The sequence below is a fragment of the Camelus dromedarius genome, chromosome 24 (assembly GCF_036321535.1).
Source record: "Camelus dromedarius isolate mCamDro1 chromosome 24, mCamDro1.pat, whole genome shotgun sequence".
In the NCBI taxonomy this organism is placed as follows: domain Eukaryota; kingdom Metazoa; phylum Chordata; class Mammalia; order Artiodactyla; family Camelidae; genus Camelus; species Camelus dromedarius.
The window spans coordinates 21,538,231-21,563,475 of NC_087459.1; the positions used below are offsets into that span (position 1 = coordinate 21,538,231).

Genomic DNA, 25,245 nt, shown 5'->3' on the forward strand with positions numbered 1-25,245 from the left:
TCTAAGCCCACACCTATCTTATGCACCCTCTATCCCCCACTCTACCCTGGCCCCTACATATACTGTTTCCTGTTCCTGCAGCCTTCACCCTCAGGTGACTTCCTCAGTTAGTTTCCCGACCCACTGCAGGCATCACATCTGGGTCCACAGCCCCTTCTGGTAAGTATGTACCAATGTGCTCCAGTGCTTATTCTTCCCCTGTAGCCTCCTCACTTTACTGATGACTCCTGTGCTGACGTCCCTCAGTGTCCCCAGGGCTGGAAACACAGGGAAGAGAGAACAGCCTTCCTTACTCACCTCTATGTGAAAGGCAAGTCCCTCTTCTCTTCCCCACTTCCCCACCCCTTGCTTTCCAGATGGAGAAGGGGAAGGAGAGACAGTTGAGCCTGCCCTGGGAGCCTGGATCAGAGAGGTAAAGGGAAGGTGGGGAGACAGCTTCCTGGCTGGGGCAGAAGGCCCCCAGCAGACTGGGGCAGAGGCAGGCAACAGGTTAGAGCAGGTGTTGATCTCAAGCAGCCACTTAGAGGCCATAGCCAGATCTCGGCCCAAGAGATAGTGCTGAGGCAAGCCTGCATTGAGGATTCAGTGGAGCAACCCCATCTGGCCCAGACAGTGAGGAGCCCAGGCCAGGCCCAGGCAGGCCCAGCGATGGGGGAGGACAGGCTTGGTCGGGTACAGAGCTTGCTCCTGGCCATTCTGGTTTCCCTCACCACCTTGCAGTAGATCTTAGGCAAATGGCTGCCCTTCTCTTAGCCTCACTCTCTCACACACTGGGGACTCATGGGCTACATCCTGAGTGAGAACGTAAGCCAGGTCTCCACCCACCTCTCCTCAGGGCCTAGGAGGCTCTGTTCTAAAGGAAGGGCTAGGCCAGGTCCAGGGCCCAGGTGAACCAGGGGAAGTGGCCGCTAGCTTCTGGAGCTAGATCTTAGGCACTTTCCCTTGTGGCAGTCTGGGGAGGTGCAGGTGTTGAGGCACTAAGCCAGCCAGTGCCAGTCACCAGGCAGCCACCCCGAAGTGGGCACGTAATGCTGCTTGGCTCTGCCACCTGAGCACGTTTCTCCCTCTATCTCCCATGAGTACAGATTTTAAAATTCCATAAACCCTCAGGCTCCCACCAGCATTTGGGCACCTGGGGAAAGGGCTCCAAGGGTGGCCTCAGGCTGGGCTGTGCCTTTGAGGTGACACCTGGACGCTGCCCTGGGAGCGGACAGGCGCTCTCAGCTTGCTTAAGGCTTGAAAGACAGAAAACACTTGGGAAATCTTATTCCCTTTATTCTCTTTAACTAATCAACATGACCACCGGTGACACAACACTGTTATTGACACACAACACTCAAAAGTGGGGCCTCTCTTCACTCCAGGGGGACAAGTCAGGTGAGTGGGGCTTCCCGAATGGGGAGCAAAGAAGTCTGGGGGCTGCTCACCTCAGGGGCGAATGTCATGGGACCCCACCTCTTGTGGTGATGATTTCAAGTTTCCTCACCATTCAGGATTCATGCCCAGTTCTCTCGAGCTCTCATTTGACCTCCATATCCATAGCAGTTTCAAGTTTCACCCTAAGCTCAGATCAGTTTCTATTCTCCCCTCTGCTTTCACCAATGACACTGTGACCCTGTCTGTTGGGCTTCTCCACTGGGCACTTCTGAAGAGTTAGGCCTGCATGGACTTGGACAAGGGGGTTTGGCTACACTCTGCTTTCCAAACTCAGTTCCTGTGGGAAAGTGCCATGACCCCTGGGCCTTGGCCTGAGCTGGTCAAAGGGACTCTGGACACTGCCAGGTCTCCCACCTGCTCCCTGCTTAGTTCCTCCCAAGATGTAGCTCACTCTAGGAGGGAAGCAACTGGCTAAAGGAGTTCGGGGAGGTGGGCAACAGAGAACACGTCACACCCCAGAGGTCTCCAACTCTGCCCCTTTCCTTCCTGTGAATCCCCAGACCCCAACTAATTGTGTCCACATTATCCATTCAGTACCGGAGCCAAGACCCCTTGCCCTCACCCATCCCTACAACATGCGAGCATCCTACTACGTATGCTACACTCTAGTCCTCAATAGGCCTACAGTCGGCCTTTGATCACAGTGACCACCTCCCCCCGGACTGGCCCCCGAGTCCCAAAGGCTGTTCTCTAGGACTCATCAGAAACAGATTCCTCAGACCTGTTTCCAAGGGGGTCTGTTTCTAGCTGTACAAGGGCTTTGTCTCTACAACTGAAGTTTCTGCTATCATGGAGGGGAAAAACCTGCTTAGAGAATGATCTCCTCTTCTTCTGTCTCGGAAGGACCCCCTCCTTGGTTGACGCTGTCAGTAGAGGCAGGCAGGCTCCTTCTCCCCTCTCGGCGGTGCTTTCCAACCTGGCACTTGGGTGGGGTGGGGCTTTATGCTGATGTTAACAAGGGTCTCCCCGCAGTCATCCAAGGCCTGACCTTTCCTTCTCCCCAGCAGGCCTAGGTTTTCCCTCCTACAGTGTTCTAGATTTTGATCTTTGAATTTGAGGGTCATCCCTCTGGGGACAGGATAGATGAAGGGCGAAGGACTTTTACCTTTTGAACTTTTAGGTAATGGAATTAGAGGTCTCTTCCACAGGTTTGTAGGAAGCTGGGCACTCGCTCCAGGGATGCAGCTCCCGAAGGGCCACCTCACCTGGCATCTCAGTTCTCTTACTCCAAGACCAGAGTGTATTCCTGGGGCCAGCGTGGGTTCAGTGGGCACTTCCTTTGAACCCAGTACTGGATGGAGTCCTCTCCTTTAAGGGTCTCCAGGGTTAGGTGGGGTTCTTGTTACAGATGTTTCAAGAGTTTTCCCTCTTTAACCATCTTACAGGACAACAGTCTTCCCCCGCCACACACACTCCCAGTCACATGAGCAGGTTTGGCTGGGTTAATGAAAGTACGTCACTATGTGTGGTGTGAAGACAGGGGCCAGTCCTGGCCAGGGAGTGTTTCTCATCTTTCCGTTTCCCTCTAAAGGTTTCTGGCTAAGGAGAGGAGCCAAGTGGGTGGAATATGTCCCTTTCCAAGACCACAGTCGAACTGGGTTGTTACAGCCTCAGAGGGCTCAGGGTACCAGGGTGAGAAAGGTGGTCAGGCCTCCATATACTCTTCAGAGACTCATGGTCCAGTCTGTTGGGTGTCTGGACACCCATCACTGCGTATAGGCTGGCTCATCCTGCCAGCAGCCTTGCTGACAGCTCAGATGAAGTGAGGATGTTGGCTAATCAGAGCTCATTATTCTGTTGACTTGCTGTCCGTTGTAGCCAGAGGGAATCCACACGTGGCTCTCTTGACTTAGAAGTCTAGGGAGTATTTAACCACACACAGGCCTTGAGTCTCTGAAGGACTTTATTCTTTGGAGGTCGACTAGCAGCGGTTCTCCCTCTCCAACTTGAGGACAGAATTTGAGGAAACGGACTGCCACTGCAGGAAGACTGGTGGCAGTTAATTTCAGGAGAAACCTCCTGACAGTGAGACCTGAGAATGTGCAGGAGGGACCCTCCATTCCTGGAGGCCTCTCAGAGTAGACCTCCCCAGCTGGGCTGGGGAGAGGGAAGTCCTGCCTGGTGGGGGGTCAGGGGAAACCCTGGCGGCCTGAGCTGGGATCTGCTTGTACTTGCAGTTTAACAAGCTACAGGGAGGACTGGGCAGCCTGGAGTTTGCTGGCTTCCATCTGAACAGCTTCTCCACCTTGGTTTGCTTTCCTCAAAGCACTCTAACAAATACCCCCACTCTTCCCTCCGAATTTCTGTGGTGGTTTCCTACTTTTCTTACACTTGAGGCTTGTATGCATCCCAAACTTTAGCCTTTAAAAAGGTTTAGCATTTTTTTCTTTCCCCATTTTTGGGTTCTTTCTGATCCAGAATTCCACGGGCCTCTTCCTCTAACACACATAATCGTCTTAAGTTTGCCCTCCAACCACAAGGAGCCCCCATTGCCAAGAGCTGGACTTTCTCTTAGTTCCTGGGTCATTTCTCTTCTGTGGGTCTGAGGGCTCCTCATCACTTATTTTCTTCTCTTTGTTTTCTTCCTTTTCCCGTTCCACCTAATTCCCACACTCCTCCCCAGCTGAGCATTTTCCTCAGTGTAACTGTCCAGGGTTCTGGGACACAGGCTCCCTCCCACACTCCAGGGGGAGAGAACGCTGTGGAGCAAGTTCGTGGGAGGTTCTATACCTTCTAAGGGTCACTCCTCCCTAGTCAATGCTGTTGTCCTATTCCCTGCACTTCCCTGACCCTTTAGTTTCACAAGGATTTCAATACAGTTTTATAGGGTTGTCTAGAGACATATTGGGACCTCTTCCTACAATTAATAGGGCTTTTATCCACTATGGTTTATAGGGTTTTTCTGCTACAGACTTAAAGGGCTTTTTTTTCCCTACGTATTTATAGGGTTTCTAACCCAACAGTTTTTCTCTACTACCTCATAAGAAGTGGTTCCCACCAACAATTTTAAAGGGTATCTCATCACGGATGTAAAAGCGCTATTTTTACCCACAGTTCTTTATCCTCTTCTCTACAATCTGATAGGGTTTTCCTCCTTTCCCCACAGAATTTTTGGGGCAATCCAGTGTTCCTCTCGGGAGAGAGAGGCCCCTGGTCTCCAGACCCATTTCACAGGGTGACCCCTGGGTGGCAGCTCCTATGGAGGAGGAGAGCAGCGACTTCTGTGAAGCCATCTCCACACTCGGGGCACAAATAGGGCTTTTCTTCCAAGAGGGTTTTGGGGCTTTCCCCTTCCCTGTGGCTGCTGCTCCCTGGGGGCTTGGGGGCCTCTCCCTCACCTTCCTGGTTTGTGGACAGGGTGGCTGGCTCTGGAACGGGGTCCTCAGGTCTGGGGGACTTTTCTTGGGTGTGGGTCTCCTGGTGCCGGATGAGGGCCGGGCGATCGAGGAAAGAGGCCCCACAATCTGAGCAGCTGTAGGGTCTAGCCCCCAGGGGGCTCCTGAGGTGCTCTAGGAGGACAGAAGAGCTCTTCCCCAGCTCCGGACTCTTCTGGGGTTTCCCACCTGCGTGGACTTTCTGGTGCAGCAGCAGCTCAGAGCTGAGGCCAAAGCTTTTTTTGCATTCAGGGCATTTAAAGGGCTTTCCGCTTAGGAAAGGACTGGGCCCTGCCCCTTCCCCTAGGCCAATCCTATAATCAGGAAAGAGAAAGGGCTTTTCACTGCCGTGGGTGAGCTGGTGTTGGAGGAGCACGTTGCGATCCAGAAAGCTCTCTCCACAGTGGGAACAGATGTAGGACTTGGAGGAGAGCAGCCCCAGCCTTTGGCTGAAGCTCTCCTGACCGTCAGGCATTTTAAAGGGCTGTCCTGGGGGGTCAGCTCTGCCCTCCGCAGCACCTGGATAGGAATTCCCTCCAAAAGGAAGCCTGGGGGATCGGAACTGAGGGGGCTTGGGCGCCGGGTGTGCGGGGAGGCCATCTGCATTTTTGTAGGGGTTTTCTCCAATATGGATCCTCTGATGCTGCATGAAAATGCCCTCGTCATTGAACCCCTTTCCGCAGACGAGACACTTGTGTGGTTTGGCTCCCGGGGGTGGGGTCAGCAGGGCAGGGTCCCCAAGGCCCAGCAGGCTGTCACCCTGAGCTCTTCGGGCTGGGGTCTTCCCCCTTTCGTGGATTACCCGATGCTGCTCCAGCTCATGCGCCTCCAAGAAGGCCTTTCCGCAGTCGGAGCACACGAAAAGGTTCTCATCCATGTGGGTGCGCACATGCGTGATGAGGTTCGAGCTCTGGCTGAAGCTCTTGCCGCACTCGGGGCACTTGTAGGGCTTCTCACCCGTGTGCGTGCGCCGGTGCTGGATAAGGTGGGAGCTGCGGATGAAGCTCTTGCCGCAGTCCGAGCACTTGTAGGGCTTCTCGCCTGTGTGGATGCGCTGGTGGCGGATGAGGGTGGAGCTCATAATGAAGCTCTTGCCGCAGTCCGCGCAGATGTAGGGCCGCTCGCCGCGGTGGATGCGCTGGTGGTTGATGAGGTTGGAGCTGACGCTGAAGCTCTTGCCGCACTCGGGGCACTTGTAGGGCCGCTCGCCCGTGTGCGTGCGCTGGTGCCGCAGCAGCGTGGCGCTCAGCGTGAAGGTCTTGCCGCACACCGGGCACTTGAAGGGGTCTTCGCGCAGGTGAGTCCGCTGGTGCTTGATGAGGGTGGAGCTATGGCCGAAGCTCTTGCCGCACTCGAGGCACTCATATGGCTTCTCGCCGGTGTGCGTGCGCTGGTGCTGGGTCAGCTCCGAGCTCTGGATGAAGCTCTTGCCGCACTCGGTGCAGCGGTACGGCTTCTCACCGGCGTGGATCTTCTGGTGCTTGAGGAGGTTGTGGTTCTGGCCGAAGCGCTTGCCGCACTCGGGGCACTTGTAGGGTTTCTCGCCCGTGTGCGTGGCCTGATGCTGGATGAGGTCCGAGCTGCGGTAGAAAGCCCGCCGGCACTCGCCGCACTTGTACGGCTTCTCGCCCGTGTGCGAGCGCTGGTGCTTGATGAGGTTGGTGCTCTGGGTGAAGGCCTTCTCACACTCGGTGCACTTGTAGGGCTTCTCGCCAGTGTGCGTGCGCTGGTGCTGCACGAGGTTGGAGCTCCAGCTGAAGCACTTGCCGCAGTCAGGGCACTTGTAGGGCTTCTCGCCCGTGTGCGTGCGCTGGTGCTGCACCAGGTGTGAGCTCTGCGTAAAGCTCTTACCGCACTCGGAGCAGGTGTTGGGCCGCTCGCCCGTGTGGATGCGCTGGTGCCGGAGCAGCTTGGACCACTGGCTGAAGCTCTTGCCGCACTCATTGCAAATGTAGGGCTTCTCGGCCCCGGATGGGCGGCCCTGAACCAGCTCCCGTAGGCTGGGCTCATTTGCCGCAACCACCGGGGGGCTGTTCCAGGTGGTCAGGGTCCCCCACTGCCAACTGGCCTCACAGGCTTTGGTCCAGTCAGATGGGGTCGGGACTACTTCGGGGGTGGTGGGGTCCAGAGAAGTCTGGTGGTCCAAGGGGTTGGACTGACCCAGCGGGGTTGGCGGGTCCTGAGAGGCTGAGGTATCCTGGGAGGGTGTCTCCAGGGGCATCTCTTGTGGGTCTTTGAATTCTGGACTCTGAGCTGGATCTCCCAAGATGATCTCCTCCCCAGAACTTTCCTGCTGAGGGCTTTCCTCTTCGTTCCCACTCTCAGCACCTACAGAGAGAAAGGGAGTCTCCAGCCCCTATCTCCTTTCAGAACATGGGGTCGGGCCTCTCTTCCCTCCCCTGGGTTTCCACCAGAGTCTGTGCCCCTCCCTGAACTGGGGCCACTATCTTGTCAGGACTGCAGTCCCTTCTTGTGCCCCTCACCTCTCTGAGCATCACTGGGGCTCTGTTCAGGACCCTGCAGATCTGGACCCCACAGCGCTGTCTCAGGCTCCATCCCAGAGCTCAGGATTGCCGGATGTTCAGGGACCTTGGGGGAGGAGAGAGACAGCACACAATAAGAGCTGACATCCCACTTTCCTTTATTCCCCCAGCCCCACTCCTCCATCTGCGTGCCCCCCAGCCCTCATTCCTCCTTGCATGAACTTCAGTCTCCTACCTCCCCATTTTTCTGGGCATTCGTTCTCACTGCGGCCCCCCTCCCCCTGGAGGCCTGATTCCTGTTCCAGATCTTAAGATCACAACTAAGCAAGTAGGTGAATTTAAGAGTGTAATTAAAAGCTCATCACTCATAACCCTTTGAACCCAGACTGGGGGCTGGAGAGGTGTCTGACACCCACAAGGGGAAAGAGGCTCTCACCCCACCCCTCTGATGCCCAGAGGCTGGGAAGCCTGTTATTTTGCTAATCAGAGGAAGCTCATTAAGACTCTAATTTTCCTCGTTAATGGGGCTGCTAATTGGGACCAATAAACTTTCCTTGTGAACAGAGAACTGAGACTGCCTGGAACACTTAAGGAGTTAAAAAAAGAAAAAAAAAAAGTAACCGCTCTGATTTCCCCGAGGGGACAGAGCCCTCCAAAAGACTGGGGCACTTTCCCGTTACCCAAGCACAGAAAGAAGGTCAGAAGTTGGGCGGAGGCAGTTTAAAGCTGTCAGGGGCTTCTGCAGAAACTACCTTGAGAGGAAAATGGAAAGGAGAAGAGAGAAGGGCTAAGTGTATGGAGACCACCTGGCAGCTGACGCAGTGCCTGCTGTGCTGTCCTCAGCAGCTCATCCAGTCCTCCCCACAATCCTGTGAGGTAGACCCAGGAATCAGGACGTCCATTGTACAGATTAGGGAATCAATGCCCAGGGAGATTTCTCCAAGGTCAAAGGCTGGGAGGTGGCAGAGTTAAGACCAGAAACACAAGGTTCTATGTCTGGCTTATCCTGGCCTCTGAGAGAGAGAAAGAGAGCGATGACCTTGAGAGTCATGTGAAACCCATAAACGTGGGCAGCTGGGGAAAGCTCAGAGCCTGTTGGCCATGGGAATGGGAGGGAGAAATGCCTGGGACTAAGAGGTTGCCCTGGCTGTAAAAGGAGGCACTGGATCCTGACATTCTGCTTCTGTGAACTCGAAACAGAGAACTCCCCACTGGAGCCTTCCATTATCACTCCCATCCTGGTACACCTTCTTCTAGCCCAGTTTTTGTTGCTGCCATATCCCATCCCTAACACATAATAAGTGCAAAGTAAATTTTGAATGAAAGATGAATGAATGAGATGCCCCTTGCTCTTAGAAAACCTGTTTGGTCCAATGCCTTTAAAGAGGATGGCACCAAAGGAGCAGCAGTTTAAAGTAAAACATAGCCAGCTGTCACTCCAAAAAGGGTGATATGATTCCAGGATGAGGGAACAGGGCCACAGGGGCTAAGTGCTAAGAGGAGAACTTCCCACAACGTTTAGACCCTTAAGAGAGTCCCTGGGGAGGGTGTGGGCTTTGGGTGGCCAGGTGGGATGGACACTGTGTGTATGGGGGCAGTGGTGCAAGGAGACGCGTGAGGAGGCAGCTAGGTGGAAATCAAAGTGAAGCGGGGGCTAGCTGAACCCTGCCAAATAGCAAGGAGGAGAGATAGGAGTTAGATTTTAGGAAGTAAATGAATTTCTTCATTTGCCGCAGCTCCCTAAGCTATGAGAATTCCCCACCCCCATCTGCAAGTGTCTCTGGGGAGGTGGAAGCCCGGACCTCTTCCCAGCTGAGGGGGTGCTTGACTCTTTAGAAGAGCCTTGCTGGGTTTGCTGAGGACAGGTAAGGGCTTAGGTACCTTTGATCATATGGAGAAATTCAAGCTCAGCAGTCCAGAGTAGAAGGGAAGGGGTTAATGACGAGGCCAACACGCAATATGAAAGTGGGGAGACCCAGGGAAGCAAGTGCTTGGGCCTGCACCGGCCTCGGACCTCATGCCAGCCCCACTGCGGAGGGAGGGAGGGAAGAAGAGGAGGAGGCTGCCTCACAGAGAGGTGTGGTGAGCGGCCCAGGGTGACCCTGACATGGAGGCGGCTGCGGTAATGCAGCCACCCTAGCCCTGGCCCCCCGACACCCGCACCAGACCAGACCCTGGACTTCTGCTCCGGCCAGTCCCCGCGACCCTCCTTCCGGCTCCCAACCCAGTGCCCGGCATCCTCCCCTCCCCCACCCCCCGGGGCACCCAGGATTCCCGGCTCTCCCGCGGCGCCCCAGCCCCCCGGCCGAATTCCCTCTTCCCAGAATGCTCACGCCCTCCCCTCCCCCACAGCCAGACCCTCGCGCTCTTCCCAGAATCCTCGGCCCTCGCGGCCCCTGCCCGGCCCCCACCCCTACCCCGGGCGGCCCGCGGGCGGGGGAGGGGGCTCAGGCCCGGCCCGGCCCCCGCCTCCCGCGCCCCATTGTTCCCCGGCGGCCGTCCCGGGCGCCCCGGGCCACCCCCCGGGAACCCAGGCGTCCCCAACTCACGGCTCTGGGGTCTGGGAAAGGCCGGAAGGCAGAATCCAGCCCCAAGGGACTTAACCCCTTGAATGCCCGGCCTCGGGGGGCGGGCGAGATGCCGAGGACTCTGGGGTCCTTCTCAAGGGGTGATCCCAGGCTGAGGACCCGGGGACCAGTTCAGGGTGACTGGGACGGAGCAGGAAGTGACCCCAGCTTCCCGGGCCCCTCTAGCCTGGAGTCAGAGCATCAGCTCTATGGGATTTAACCCTTTGCCTCCCACAGCCTGGGAAAAAAAGAGGACAGGGTAGCAGAGAGGTGGCTGAGACGACGCCCCTCTCTCCATCTCCAGTGGGAGCAGGTTTTCAGGGGGAACTCAGATACCAGTGAGGGGGTCCGGATTTCTGGCCACCTTCCATCTCACAGGGGCTCCGCCTGCTGCTCCCGGAAAGCCCTATCTCTGATTTGGTGGCTGCTGGTCCCTGGGGCCTGCCTTTGTTGGGACTCAGACCCAGGGATGGGGCCTGGATGCCTGGGCTGTGAGGTGGGAGCAGGGCCTGGCAGGGCAGACCTGGAGAGGGAACACCCTACAGACTGAAAAATGGCTTAGGTGACATAAGTCACAGCAGCAAGACTTCGGGCTGAGGGGACCAGCAAAGCCAGGAAGGATTTGTGGTAGCCCCTGCGGCCCCATCCTCACTGGGACGTGTGTGCTGGCCCCTCTTCCCCACTTAGCTCCTCTCAGAGGAGGAGACTGAGGCCCCATGGTGGCAGGAGGGAGGAGGTAAGAACCTTTTCCAGGAGCTCCAGGGGAGTGCAGCTCAGAGCAGGAGAAACCTTCCAAATCCTGGAAACACTAGTGACCTCCCGAGGCCCAGGTTATCTGGGCTCCCAGTTTTTATAGCCTTTATCTCTTTTCCTCCTCACTACAATCTATGAGTGATTTATCCCCATTTTACAGGAGAGGAAACTAAGGTGTGAGAAGTAAGGTAACATGCTTAATTAAGGCCATGCGATTATTTCAGTTTAACACATTTGTGTACAGAAATGTATTATTTCTGGCACTGTGGGGAACATAAAGTTGGGAGGGGTCAGAGGTGAGCGGAAAAACAGGCTTTCTACCCTCAGGAACTGAAGAGGTTCGATTGTGTGTGTGTGAGATAAACACAAAGACATTACAGGAAAGTGAAAAGGACTATCCATCCTGAGATGGGAGGGGAGGAACAAACTGTCAGAAATTGTGAAAGGGGATGCAGCTGCTCGGGGCCTACATCTGGGGTTGAGAGAGAGTGGCCACCAGGAGAAGAGGCCCCACTGGGCCCCACTTCTGCTCACTTATCAGCGCTGTCTCCTTCGCCACCTTGGCTAGCTGCGTATCTCCATCTTATCCCTGGCTTCCATCACCTTCGACACCTCCCTCTCACCTCAGGGCCTTTGCCCCTCCTGGTTCCCCTTTCTCTGCTCTATTTCTCACAGCATATATCACCCCTGATACCTCCTGCCCCTCCTGCACACACAGGCCATGAGGTCAGCACCGCTGGGGCAGGGGCTTGGCCTCTTGTGATCACTGCTGCCTCTGCAGCGCCCAGAGCAGTGACTGGCTTGTAGTAGGTGCCCAGTGCAAGGAATGAAGTCATCTCCTGCCTCTTCCATCTGTTTCTGGATTCATCCCCGGGCTGGACAGACAGGGCAGAGTTGGGCAGAGCCTCCAGTGCCGGGCTCTGGCTGCACAATCACATTCGTCCGTGGACACCCCCACTCTCCCACCCCTCATCCTGAGAGACAGGTGAGAAGAAGGCCGACTTGGGGATCCAAGAGATTTGCAGGCAGCTCCCCTGCGGGCCCTCAAGGCTCTCTCCTGCTCTCCAAGGGCTGCAAAAACCTGACCTGCAGGCTCACAGAGGAGTTTAATTTGGCCTACAAAGTTCTGGGGTTCTTAAAAAACTGAATTAATTGCCACATTTAAAAATCAGTACACTTCATATAAAACTCCAAATTTTGGAATATCCAAAGATGTGGCAGCATCACCCAAATTTTCCCATGGCAACAACTGCCTGGTCAATAGTTTCCTTCCTTAGAGGGGGAGCTGGCTTTCCAGTTTGTCACAGTCCCTGTCATTCCTATTGTGTCCCCAGCCATGAGGCTCAGAGGTGGTTTCAGTATATTCATCATCTTTCACTGTTGATGCTCCAACACCCATTTAACTGGAGCTATTAATTCTGTACCCCTTGGTCTGTGTCCCCCAGATTCAGAATAACAAATAGGAGGATGATGTCCACTAATGTTCCATTTATTATTTACTACGTGCCAGGCACTGTTTCAAGGGTTTACATGTAGTAACTCCATGAACCTTCACAACAACCCATGAAACCAATATTATTACTATTTGAGGATAGAGTAAGTCACTTGTCCTACTAGTGACAGAGATGGATTTAAACCCAGGCTTGCTGCCTTTAGAGCCACCATGGCTCTTAACCGTGACTCACTCAGATTGGATGCGTGTGTGTGTGTGTGTGTGTCTGTCTGTCTGTCTGTCTAGGATCACAGGGTGAATCTCCCAGCCCTGCCATTCTCTCCTCGTCTTGCTCCAGGAGCTGGAGAGAGGAACTGGGGAGGGCAGGGCACTCCTGCCCAACCAAGCCATTCTCCAGAAAGAGTTTCTTGTGTCCAGCTCCTGGAGAGGCAACAGGTACCCTGAGTGTGGGTGACAGTGTTTTGTCTTGTTGCCTATAGTCAGCTGGCACAGTGGCCAGGAAGGAGACCCTCCTGGCAAGGGAATTCCTAGAAAGATGAGGCTTGATTCCCTGCCTTTCATGGCCAACCCATTATCATGTTCTTCTTGGTCACAGCTCACCAGCCTTCCACATGGCCCCTTAATCCAGGCCCTTGTGTCCCAAGGCCCAGGTTGCTGTGAGAGCAGTTAAGTCCTGGAGGTAGACCCTGCTGGAGGTAGACCCTGGTCCAAACCCTGCTGCATCCTCACTGCCATTGTGGCCTTGGGTAACTCACTTTGCCTCTTGGAGATTTGGCTTCCTCTTTAGAACAAGAATGAGCCTTGGCTCCTGAGGGAAGGGAGGGCTAAATGAGATGATGCAAGAATTTAGAGCTGACCGTCTCTAGCCACCTCTGCCTCAGTTTTCCTCGTCAGCGCGCAGTCCTCAGCCTGGTGGGCAGGAGAGCCAGGAGTCTGGAGACCCTGTCCTGAGTAATCTGGGAGGACCTGGGGCCACGACCAGACCCTCCAATCCTCTGTTCTATGGATGCTCTCAGGGTAGGATGCAGGGACTAAGAAGGTGAGGCTGGAGGAGGCCACTCACCTCACCGCCCCAGGCACCTTCTCACCAGGACAGCTGTCTAATCACAGTTCAGGAGGCTGCCACCAGGAAAGGATGGGGCCTTCTTCCCCAGAGTTGTGCATGCCCACAATGTGTATTGAGAGCTGTTATTCAGGAATGTAGTCTTCAAATGTGGGACAAGAGGTGGATCCAGGGAGGGATCCACTTGGGAGGTCCCTTCTGCCTCTTGAGAGTCTGCGATTCCAGACTCAAGAACTGCTCCAGAACCCGCAGTGGCTCCCCAAGGCTTCTCAGGTCAAGTCCTTCCCTCCCAGTGCCTCCTGACCACCAGTGTTCCCTAAGGCTCAGAACCAAGTCCTTCCGTTCCATTCTCTTCCTCAAAATCTCCCACTCGATGTGGTCAGTTCAAATACTTAGCTGTTATTTTGCCCCCATCCTTGAGGCCTTGCTTTTTCTCTCCATTTGCCGAACAGACCCGTCTACTCTGCAGTCATCCCAGATTCACCAGCTTCATTTCCTTCCACGCTAGCTAGTCATCCTGCTCCTCAAGGCCGGGGGTGCCCTCCTCTGCACCCCTTAGCCAGTAGGTCCTCAGGCCTAGGGGCCCCTGTTGAGTCTGCCCACCTCTTCCAGCCCCCTGCCCCGGGCCACTGTAGCCCCCTGGTTCTCATTCCTGAATTATCGCAGTGACTTTCCAACAGCTTGTCCTGCCTCCAGCCCCCTTCGCTTCTCCCCACCCACTGGGTGCCCTGTGGGTCTTCCTAGAAGTCCCTCTGTGTTTGCCCTCAGAACAACTCCACGGTCCTCATTCTCAGTAGAGAGGGTTTTTGTTTTTTTTTTTAATTTTTGGAAATTACAGAACTTTTGTTTTTATAAAGTTAACATACCTATGATTAAGTTTTTGAAGATCCACATGTATCACTGGGTAAATAAAATTAATGTATAGAAATATAAATGAAAAGAAACAAAATCTATATATACTGTTTTGGAACCAAATATTTGTGTGAACGGATGATCTGAAATAACTATAGGCACTCACCTCCCAGGGCCTTTCAGTTATCTCACCTGCAAAATGACAGGGCAGCTCCGATGTTCGCTAGATATAACTCTGACTCTACAAATAACTGGTGTATGTATGTCTTGACTATTTGAAGGAGTTTACATAAGAGCCTGGAGACAAGAGCTGCTCCAGGGAGGACTCAGGATCGGGAGTAAGAGGGAGACTTAACTTTGTAAACTTTTGTTCTGTTTGATGATTTCTAATTTAGAAAAAAATAAAACCCAACACTTTCAATGTTAAATATTTAGAGTATATGGTTAGGAATGGAGATTGTGGGATTAAAAGATGTTGATTTCCTTTTCAGGTATGTCCTAACCCAAGACACATTAAGTCAGATTCAACTGATTTCCTACCCACATGTGACACATGGACTAACCTTCTGGAAAGGTCCCCATCAGCCCTGGGAACAAATGCTCTACCGTGGCCTAAGCATGGGAAAGGAGGCTGAAGACAGACAGAGGAGAGTATTATATTGTCACACATATTAGAATACTTCTTTAAAAAATCAGCAAGCTCTCAAAACACTTGAAGCCTGATTGCACCACTGGCATACCCCAAGGAACCTAGATTTCTGCCTGTACAGCAGTGACGTTCAGAGGGCCTGGCCCCATCTGAAAGCAGCCTTTCTGCCTCCCTGCACAGCGCTCTCCTCGGTAATCCCCACCCTCACGCAGTGCCAAGTGCTCCACCCCAGCCCTCCCCCGCCCCAGAGTAAGGACCTTCCTGCTTCTGGGCCTTTCACCAAGCCCAGGTCCCCTCCATCACCTCTAGAACACTTCCCTCCTCCTGTCCACATCGGACTGTCTGCAAGGTCCTGGTCAAATGCTAGCCAATTTAAGTCTAGGTCCTTATATTAACTCACACTGAGTAACTATTTTATAACAGCTACTTTCATTCCCGTTAAGGCATTTGTTCCTACTAAAACTTTTGAGAGGCCAGTATTAATCCTCTTTATACTCATGAGGGGATGGGACTTCAAACAAGTCAGCCACAGAGCAACTGTGAGGTCTTGGGATCTGGGGGTCTTGGATTTTCCAGCTCCAAGTCAGGGGCTTCCCTCCTTCAAAATCCAGCTAAATCTTATCTCTTCCTTCCCTGACTACAATGTCACCTACGTAATTGCCCTCACCTTTGTCTGGGTCTGACCTCAGGGATTCCTAAGTTTTACTCACATCTTTGCCACATCTGGGTACCCACTGTACTGTTTATTTAATACATTTCTTTTCAGTTTGACTCATTTTTCTTAACTGAAAGAAACATATCTGAGAAGGAAACTCAATGTCAGTATGGTAAACAGAAAACTGCTGGTTATAAATTATGAATCTAAAAATAAATACAATGTAAAATTAACTCAAAGTGGTTCAAAGTCCTAAATTTAACACCTAAAACCATAAAACTTTTAGAAGAAAACATAAGTGTAAATCTTCATGACCTTGGATTTGGCAATGGTTGCTTAGATATGATACCAAAAATATAAGCAATGAAAGAAAAAATAGGTAAACTGGATTTAATCAGAAGTTAAAAATTTTGTACATCAAAGGAAGCTATCAGGAAGGTTGAAAACAACCCACAGAATGGGTGGAAACATTAGCAATCCATCTATCCAATAAGGGACTTGTATCCAGAGTATAGGAAATACTATTACAATTCAACAATAAAGACAAATAACCCAATTTGAAAACGGTCAAAGAACTTGAATGGACATTTCTCCAAAGAAGATATCCAAATGGCCAAAAAATACATGAAAAGATGTTCAGTATTATGAGTTATTAGGGAAATGCAAATCAAAACCACAATGAGATGCCACTTCATTTCCACTAGGATGGTTATAATAATAATAATTTTTAAAAACCTGAAAATAACCAGTGTTGGTAAGGACGTGAAGAAATTGGAATCCTTGTAACATTGCTGGTAGAAATATAAAATGGTGTTGCTGCTGCTGTGGAAAACAAGTTAGCTGTTCCTCAAAAAGTTAAACATAGAATTAACATCTGACCCAGAAATTCCAGTATATGCCCAAAAGAAATGAAAACATACGTCCACAAAAAAAAACTTGTACACAAATGCTCATTGCAGCACTATTCATAATAACCAAAAAGTGGTAACCACCTCAACGCCCATCAACTAATAAGTGGATAAAATGCAATCTGTATGCATACAATGGACTATTATTCAGCTATAAAAGGAATAAAACATGGTAACTTGCTAAAACATGCTAAATAACTTGCTAAAACATGGATGAACCTTGAAAATATTACGCTAAATGAAAGAAATCAGATATAAAAGGCTGCAGTATTTTATAAATTCTGTTTATATGAAGGAACCAGAATAGGCAAATACATAAAGACAGAAAGCACTAATTCAAAAAGATACAGGCGCTCCTTTGCTCATTGTGGCAGTATTTACAAAGGCCCAACAACAGATGAATGGATAAAGATGAGGTATACATATACAATGGAATACTGTGCAACCACAAGAAAATGAAATATTGCCATTTGTGACAACATGGATGGACCTCGAGAGTATTATGCTAATCGAAGTAATTCAGACAGAGAAAAAACAAATATTGTATGATTTCACTTATATGTGGAATATAAAAAACAAACAAAAAACAAAATAAATGATCAGGGGAGAGAGTATCGCTCAGTGGTAGAGTGTAATGTATAAGAACAAAAAACTGAGGCAGTGTAAATATTCAACAACAGGAAAATGAGCCAGCAAACTACGGCATATATAGTAAATACAGAAGGAACTGTATATACAGCTATTAAAACCAATGAAGCAAAACTTACAACTATGTTTTTTCTAAAAAGCTTAGGAAAAAATACAGGAAGCATATACAATAAAATGCAAAAATGGCTGAACTAGGAACCGATGAAAAACGAGTGATTTAATTTTTAAATGTTTTCTGTAGTATGGTTATACTTCTTTTCTAGGGCAAAAAATATGTGTTGTTATTTCTTGCCTTCTAACAGGCATGAGGTGATACCTCATTGTGGTTCTGATTTGCATTTCGCTAATGATCAGTGATGCTGAACTTCTTTTCATGTGCCTCTTGGCCATCTGTATGTCTTCTTTGGAAAAATGTCTATTCAGCTCCTCTGCCCATTTTTAAAATCAAATAGTTTGAGTTGTTGTTGTTATTGTTGACTTGTATCAGTTCTTTATAGATTTTGGATATTAACCCCTTATCAGATATATCACTCACAAATATCTTCTTCTGTTCGGTAGGTTGTCTTTTCATTGTGTTGGTGGTTTCCTTTGCTGTACACAAGCTTTTTAGTTTGATGTAGTCCCATGGGCTTATTTTTCCTTTTGTTTTCCTTGCCTGAGGAGTCATATCTAGAAAGATATTGCTAAGACCATCATGACAGCCCCTAGACCAGAACCCGGCATGAGTGAGCACTGGGTCACTGTCAATCCCCATCCCTGTTTTCGCAGAATACATGATGAGAGTCTAGTACAACCATTCTTTCTGGGCTCCTAGTGATCACCACTTTCCTTATGGGTGTCTTAGAGGTTGAGCTTTGTCAGGTTATCATTACTTGACTAATGGCTTCTGACTGCTGAGAGGTTCTTCTTTTGCTTTGTAGGTTTATTTCCAAAAACAGGTTCATAAGGAGAACTATGAAGCCAAAGATATGCAGCCTTCCCTAAGATTAATGGCCTCAGATACTAAAAAGACACCGTTAAGTTGGTACCATAAGGGGAGATGAGGGAATCTGGCAGTTGTGTTTGTTTCTTTATTTATACCTTGCTTGGTTTCAAAAAGGACTTGAGGCCTTACAACAGGTGCCTGGCATCTAGTAAGACTCATAGCTGCTAAATGCTGGCCCTTACTACTGATAGTAGCGGTAGTAGTAGAATTAACAAGAGAACAAATAAAATGGCAAAGGGAAAAGAAGGGTGCAAATGATGATTAAATATGAATCCAGGTTTGGGACACAATACATATGTATAAAGCTCTGTTTGCACAATTACTAAAAGTGGGTGACAGATTTGCTGAGCTTTCTAAAAGCCCGAGCAGACACTGGGTACATAAACTCAGTGAGGCTTAGGAGAAGAACGTTCTCCTGTGAGCCCTCATCTAGATGATGTTTTGCGATGCCAAGCGCCACGTCTTCAACCCATCCCCCAATTCTGGATCCAGTCCAACACAGAGACAGATGGGCAAACAAAGCCCGAATGGCCCATGATGTGAGAGTGGTTGCATCAATTCAGCCAGTCATGTTTTTAAAGCCACTGTTACAAATTATACATCCCAGCTATAAACAATCCCAACAAGGGGATTCACTACAACAGGTAACCTTTGGCTTTTTGGTAGATACACAGTATCTCCTCCTTGCCAGCTCCAGGAGCCACTCACAAAGAATGAAACATGGTGGCCCTAGAAATACCCAGCTGGTAAGAAGATGATTTTGTTTCAAGCCATTAAGGGGGATAGTATTTGGAGGTTTTGTTGTTTATCTGGTTTTTCACTCTTGAGATCTGATCACTAGATTTGAAACAAGACTGCCTTTTACAGGGGCAATCAAGCTGTTCTGGCTTCCAGCTGTTCAGTCTCCAGATCATCTGTCCAGCCTTCTTCCTTTTTTCTCGATGTCCAGAGCCTATAACCCCAGAGGGCTTGAGTTTGATCTTCTTCCTTCTATTTTAACTAGCATCTTTTGTGCCAAGCATTTTCCACAAGTTATTTTAGTTTTTGCCATAACTCTGGCAGCTGGCAATTGCTGTCCCTATTTTATGCTGAAGAAGTAGTTCAGAGATATATGAAGTACCTTGCCCAAGGTCACCTTGTTAGGTAAGAGCTGTGATTTAATGCAGCCTCGTAAGGCTCAATGTCTTTCCTCTTCTCCATACCATGCCATCTACTCACCAATCATCCATCTGAGGGTCTGATTGAGAATTCCGGCTGAGTTAAACGTCAAGATATCTGGCCTTTGATTGGTATTAATACTATCTTTCCCCTTTTTTGAAAATTGTGATTTCATTTGTCTGTCTCCAGTCTTTTGTACCTTCTCTTAAAGGAGTCAGGTGGCTTGGTGATCACTGGCAAATTTTCTCATTTTCTTTGTGCAAGTCAGATCAGGAGGTGTGACTTAGTTAAAAGCAGCATGATGCTTTCTTAAAATTTCACACCTCCAATATCAGGTTTCAATTTTCTCTTACCAGTGTTGGTTATAAAACAAACCTCTTAGAGCTGAAATGAATAAAAATAGAAAAGCCCGCACTTTTCTGTACTACAATCAACTTGATTTTTAAAATCATGTTTTTAAATAAAATATCTTTTTGTTTGTTTTTGGTGGAGGAGGTAATTAGGTTCATTTTATTTATTTGTTCTATTTTAATGGACGTACTGGGGATTGAACCCAGGACCTCATGCATGCTAAGCACACACTCTACCACTGAGATATACTCTCCCCTCTTAAAATACACCTTTTTGTTGATTGAAAAAAAAAAAACAAACTAACCTCTTAATGCAGTTAAAAACCATGAAACACTATTTTTAACCTAAGAGATTTTCAAATATAAATGGTTTGATTATGTACTATGTGCAGAAATAGATACTCTCAAACATTATTGGTAAGAGTTACATCTGCATGCACTACCTCTTTGGAAGAAAGAAAATTTGGCTACACTGAAGAAAATGCCCACACTCTTTGACCCAACAATTCTATTTCTAGATCCTACAGGCTTGGTGACACATGGACACAAAGATGTATGCACAATCCTATGCATTGAAATATTGTTTTTATAGCAAAAGACTACAAATAACCTACAGGTCCACCAATAGGGGAGCTGATTAAATAAATTATGGTGTAGCCATATAATGGACTACTCAGCTGCTGTGAAAAAAGTTGACATAGCTATGTACAAACTGACACGAAACATTCTGAGGAAAACCAAGTATCCACAATGCGCTTTCATTTTTGTGTTTTTCTAAAAGGAGATGCTTGCATATGCATAAACTGTCCCTAGAAAGATACATAAGAAACTGGTAACATGCTCACCTCGGGAGATGATGATAAAGGATGAGGCAGGAGGGCGGCTTGCTTTGCACTTTTACCTTTTTATACTATTTGAATTTTTTTTCAAAATATAAAAAGAAGTGAAAAAGAAAAATGTAAAAGAAATCTTGGGAAACATCTACCCTCTATTGTAGGGACACGGTTTTCCTTCCTGGAGAAAGTGCGGATGATCTTTGAACCACCGTGGCCCCACACTCCTCTTCGTGCCTTGGGTACCTTAAGTGAGACGCTGGATGCCTTGTTCTGACTAGAGAGTCCTGACACTAAACCACTAACTTTTGGAGTGATCCCGGGAAAGCTTTCTCAGTGTTAAGGCACAGAAATGACAAGAAGAACAATGCCTGACCCTCTCCAAGCTTAAACCAGGAAGAGGGAGCCACATGGCCAAAGACATGGGGGCGGGGAGAGATTTCGTGCCCACCAACTCTGGTTCTTCATCTCCCATCACCCCTCACCCCTTTTACTCACAGCTTCAAGGCCCACCCTCCACAGGCTGCTCTCTTGCATGACTAACTAGTTGCTAAATCCCCAGGGAATGACAGGAAGAAAGGACAGCCGCCTACGTTCTCCAAGCTTCAGCAACTCTAAGGACCTTTAATAGTACTAAGCACTGGAAACTGCCCAGAGGGACCCTGAGGAGTCAGAACTGGAAGAAATAGCCAGTAAGGCTGGCCTCTGAGGTTTCCACTGGGTGTGTGAAAGGTTGGGTTGGATGGTAATTGTTTTTGCACATAAAAACTTTTTAGTTTATCCTTAAAGCATATACTCAATGCCTTTCTCTCTTTGGATGTCTGCAATTTGCTTTTTTTTTTAAGGTCACAAGATCTTTTTCTTTAAGCCAGGATTGTGTCTATTCTGGGGCAGCACCCTTCATTATTGACTTTTATGCTGTTGGAGGAATTAGGTGATTTTGCACAGCCTCCTCAGCTCTGGACCAACTAGAAATCCGCGTCTGTGACATCACCATGGGTTTCGATGCTTTAGTCTGGCATGCCCAGAAAAAGTTTTTAAAATCAGAGATGCAGTGTGGAGAAGCATCAGGCGCCCTGGAATCAGAGGGCCTTGAGTTCAAATCAGACTTGGACATACACTCAGTTACCCATAAAATGGGAATAATAATAATACCTCCTTCACAGAATCGCCTTACCGCCATGGAGCTAAGGTCTGTAAGGAACCTAGGAAGAAGGCCCTCAATAAATAGCAGCTCTTACTATCATCTGTATCATGTTCCTTATTCTCATGTCACAAAACTGACCCTCTACCAATAGCCCTTTTTTAAAAAGGTAGCAGTAAAATAATAATAGGAGGAGGAAGAAGGAGGAGGAGGAGAAGGAGAAGAAGTAGCGTTTATTGAGCACTTACTACGTGTCACACTCTTCTAAGTGTTGACATGTATTAATTCCTTGAATCCTTACAGCAAGCCTTTAAGCTAGACCTGGTTATGCTTGCAGATAGGAAAGCCCAGGCTCAGAGAGGTGAGATAACTGACCTTAGCTGAACTGGGATAGAAACCCAGGCAGCGGGGCTCTGCTCTCCTGATCTAGGCACCAGAATCATCAAAACGTCAGCCAGAGCGAACACCAGACCCCTCCGCCTTTCTCGGGGAGCAAGTGAACCAATTCCTCCCAGGGCCGAGTTCGCCTGCCGGGGCCGAAGGGGTTATTCCCACTGAGACGCCGGCGCCCCGGGCTCCTAGAGCGGCCGCGCTGGGGGCGGGAGGAAAATGCGCTTCCGGCGGGTGTCGGGACTCGGGAATCCGACGGACTGGCTCGGTGCTGGGGCGTTCGGGCCCCGCCTCGGCCTGGGCCTCCCGGCGTGGAGGATGTGCCGGGGACCCGCGGAGGGGCAGGGCTCCGCGAAGGGCCTCCCTGTCCCGTGGGTTCCAGAAAGCGGGGGGCGGGGGGCTGGGAGCTGGGGAGCGGAAGGCCGGGCCGCGCAGACCAGGGCCCCCGCGGGGGGTGCGGGGAGGGGCGCCTGTGAACTTGGCCGCTCGGGAGGCTTCTGGTCTCTCCCCCGCGGGCCGGTCCGGGGAGGCGAGAGGCGGCGGCCGTTTCTCCTGGAAGGGCCAGCCGCCCGGTCCTTCCCCGAGACCTCGAACTTTCCCGAGCCGGGTAAGAAAGCGCTCGCTCGTTCCTCCCCGCTCCCAAGTACTGGCCCGTCCGCCTCCTCCTTAATACCCGCAACCGCCCCGAGAAGCAGATGGTATCACTCCAACTTTGTAGACGACTTATTTATAAGGTCAGTTTATAAACGAGCTTGTCCCGGACCCTCACTCGGCCAGGAGCAGAGCCAGGACCGTGGCGCGCTGGTTAGGACCACGGGCTCATTACCCGGTCACGGTTGGAGTGACGCCTCCAGCATCAGGCCAACTTCTCTAAACTCAGCAGGCCTAAAAACCACCCAGGTTGGCATTTCTTTTTCCGGCAAGAGAGCTGGTTCATTCTAAGTAAAGTTGGAACCCCGGTTGCCTTTTCTATTGCCGCTCTCCTCTGCTTTCCTCATCTTCTTACCATCTTTTAGTCTTTTCTTCCTTTCTTTCTCCAACCTGTCTTTCCACTCCCACTGCCACCGTCTTTTTTTTGTGCCACTTTTATTGTGGCAAACCTGAGTTATTGCAGTAACCTTCAAACCTGACTGCTTCCCAAGTTACTTCACATGCCACACCTCGTCACTTTACTCCACAGGTTCCCAAACCCTGGCATCCAGCCACTCCCCTGTTCAAAGAACCCTTTTAGTCTAAATAACTAAAGCTGTTTAGAGGCTCAAGTCGAACCTCTAGAGCAGGGCCATTCAAGGCCATTTGAAACTTCACTTTAGCCCAGCTTTCTAACCTGATCTCTCTTGGTTCCCTAAATAGAGGTTCTGGATTGATAGCTACAACTGGAAAATGTGTTCCAACTGGTAGGCACTTTCTTTTTAAAATTCAAATTGATATTTACTTTCACAGTGGAAGATAACATTATGTAACACCCCCCCCCCCCCCAGATTTCTAGCTTTTGATTCATCAGTAGAGCTGGAAACAGATGGCCCAGGTTCTTGCATCTAGCAACTGGTTTGAACTGAGCGGTGTCTGCCCCCTTTTAGACAAGGCTGCTTCCTAGTCCACCTTAGTCCTGTCCACTCCCAGATCCTCCCTGTCTCTGAGTCTGAGGGTCAGCTCTTGTGCATGCACTAATGTTTTTCCTAGAATAGAGAAGCAGGCTTTTGGTTCCTGGGTCTCTATCAAAAGTGCCCAAATGGAAAGGAAACCCAGAGGGACATGTGCGTAGATACAACAGAGGGGAAGCTCCCAGCCTCCTTCACCCATTTCCTTTTCTTTCTTGGACCGCATTTCCATTTGAATTTCCCACTCAGGCCCTACAGGAACCCTCACATATGGCCAGATTAATGCCTCACAGCCTCTCAAATGAACCCGAGGACCATATCTTTGCACTGTCTTCTCTAGTGAGTAAATTCTACTCAGCTATGTCCGTGGCTAGTCTCCTACTTGGTGAAACCTTTCCTGACAACCATCATCCAACCAACTCCGTCTGTCTCATCAGCATTTCTGGAGGCGAGGCGCTGGGTTAGATGGGTATGACCCAACCACCGTCATGTCTCCCTCCTCTGGATTTCTATAGCTGTGCCTGAATCAATGTCCTAGAAAACATCTTGCACATGGTAGACAATCAATAATGATCGATCAACTGGTAAATGGCCCAGTCACACATGCCTTGTTTCTCTAGTAGGACTATAGTATATTTGAGGGCAGGGTCTAATTTGTATCTGTCTTTCCACTGCCCTAGCAACCGTGACAGTGCCTGGCACATAGAAGATGCGTGGTAATGGCTAAGGAAATATATTCCAGACCAGCAATAAATAACCGAGTTTCAATCCTGTCCCGTGGCTGGAAGTAGTAGCCCCCCAACACCACCCCCCAGCCCCTGTGGTGCAGAGGAGTGGAGGGGGAGCCCCAGGGAAGAGAGAGGGGAGGCTTACTCAGTCCTGAAAGCCAGAAGCACCTCATGGACCCTCAACTTGGAGGCTCTGCTCAGGATTCAGCCAAAGCTACATCTAGGACAGAGCTGTATCTATGTGACTTTGTGAGCGAAACCCAACCTGATTCTGATTCTGAATTCCAAGCTCTAGAATAACAATGGTTATCGTGTACCGAGGTGCTCTCTGAGCCAAGCACTGCCCGGTGCTTCACACCCATGGCCTTCCAGCCTCACCAGCGCCGTGGAGTCAATACTGTGAGCATATTCTCTTTACAGACGGAAGGCAAAGGCTCTAATGCCTGAGTAACTCGCTTAAGGCCATAGAGTAACAGGCTGAGCCAGGAGCTAAGTCCACGTGGGCTGATTCCAGGGCTCCTGAGCTTAGATCTGTGCTCCTTCCAAATATCTGAGGCTCTACTTAATACCAGAGAACTGCACACTTAAAAATGGTTAAGATAGTAAATTTTATGTTATGTGTATTTTAACTCAATTTTTTAAAGTAGAAAAAAAATATTAGGCTAAAGGAGGATTTGGCTGAACTCAGGGACTTGGTCGTCAGCTTTATTTGGGTTCTGGATTATATCATTTTCTCTCACATCCTTCTTTAACTCTCTACCTAAGGAATAAAAACATATCTTCAGAACCAATAAACTCTTTAAAAGCCCCAAGAGAAAACTTCAGATTAAAAAAAAAAAGATCAGACTAACAATGTAGCTTCAAACTCTTGAATAACGAGCCTGTATTCACAGGAGGAAGTCACAAGGGGGAGAGGTAGCTTCCCAAAGAAAGAGCCAAGAGGGGACGCTATCATGGACCAAACACCTATTGTGTGCCAGGGATTGACAGGCGCTTTTGTATTTGATCTCACTGCGTCCTTACAAATATGAAGGTATTATCATCCCATTGTGTGGAAGAGGGAAGTGAAGTTTTGAAATGTTACGTAATTTTGCAAATGTTAAACGGATACTGAGGGCTGGAGCTTGGGTCAGAAACCAATTCTGGTAGTCAAAAAGGTGTCAGGCGTTCATTTCTTCTGTGTCTCTGGATAGAATGATCCAGTCAAGGAAACT

The 25,245-nt window shown here is 49.7% G+C and overlaps 2 protein-coding genes across 2 annotated transcripts in view; one reads left to right on the top strand and one right to left on the bottom strand.

The window, feature by feature from the left end:
- The window catches only part of RNF40 (ring finger protein 40), a 29,505-nt gene extending 14,069 nt beyond the window's left edge, over window positions 1-15,436 (top strand). Inside the window, exon 20 of the mRNA XM_031432877.2 lies at window positions 14,474-15,436. Within this exon, the coding sequence (XP_031288737.1) occupies window positions 14,474-14,617 (144 nt within the window). The 3' untranslated portion in view covers window positions 14,618-15,436. The remainder of the gene's footprint in view (window positions 1-14,473) is intronic.
- Window positions 1,260-10,015, bottom strand: ZNF629 (zinc finger protein 629). The gene is made up of 3 exons (XM_010996144.3): window positions 9,844-10,015; window positions 7,295-7,400; window positions 1,260-7,139 (listed from the first exon to the last, which is right to left on the bottom strand). Exons 2-3 carry the CDS (start codon window positions 7,365-7,367, stop codon window positions 4,606-4,608), a joined length of 2,607 nt encoding a protein of 868 aa, XP_010994446.2. The 5' UTR covers window positions 7,368-7,400; window positions 9,844-10,015; the 3' UTR covers window positions 1,260-4,605.
- Window positions 15,437-25,245: the final 9,809 nt, after the last annotated feature.

Bases quoted from the DNA above. Each gene is read 5' to 3' on its own strand.
- ZNF629 (XM_010996144.3), bottom strand. From the start codon at position 7,367: ATGGAGCCTGAGACAGCGCTGTGGGGTCCAGATCTGCAGGGTCCTGAA. The intron at 7,140-7,294 runs GTGAGGGGCACA...TTCTCTCTGTAG, and splicing joins CCCCAGTGATGCTCAGAGAG to GTGCTGAGAGTGGGAACGAA.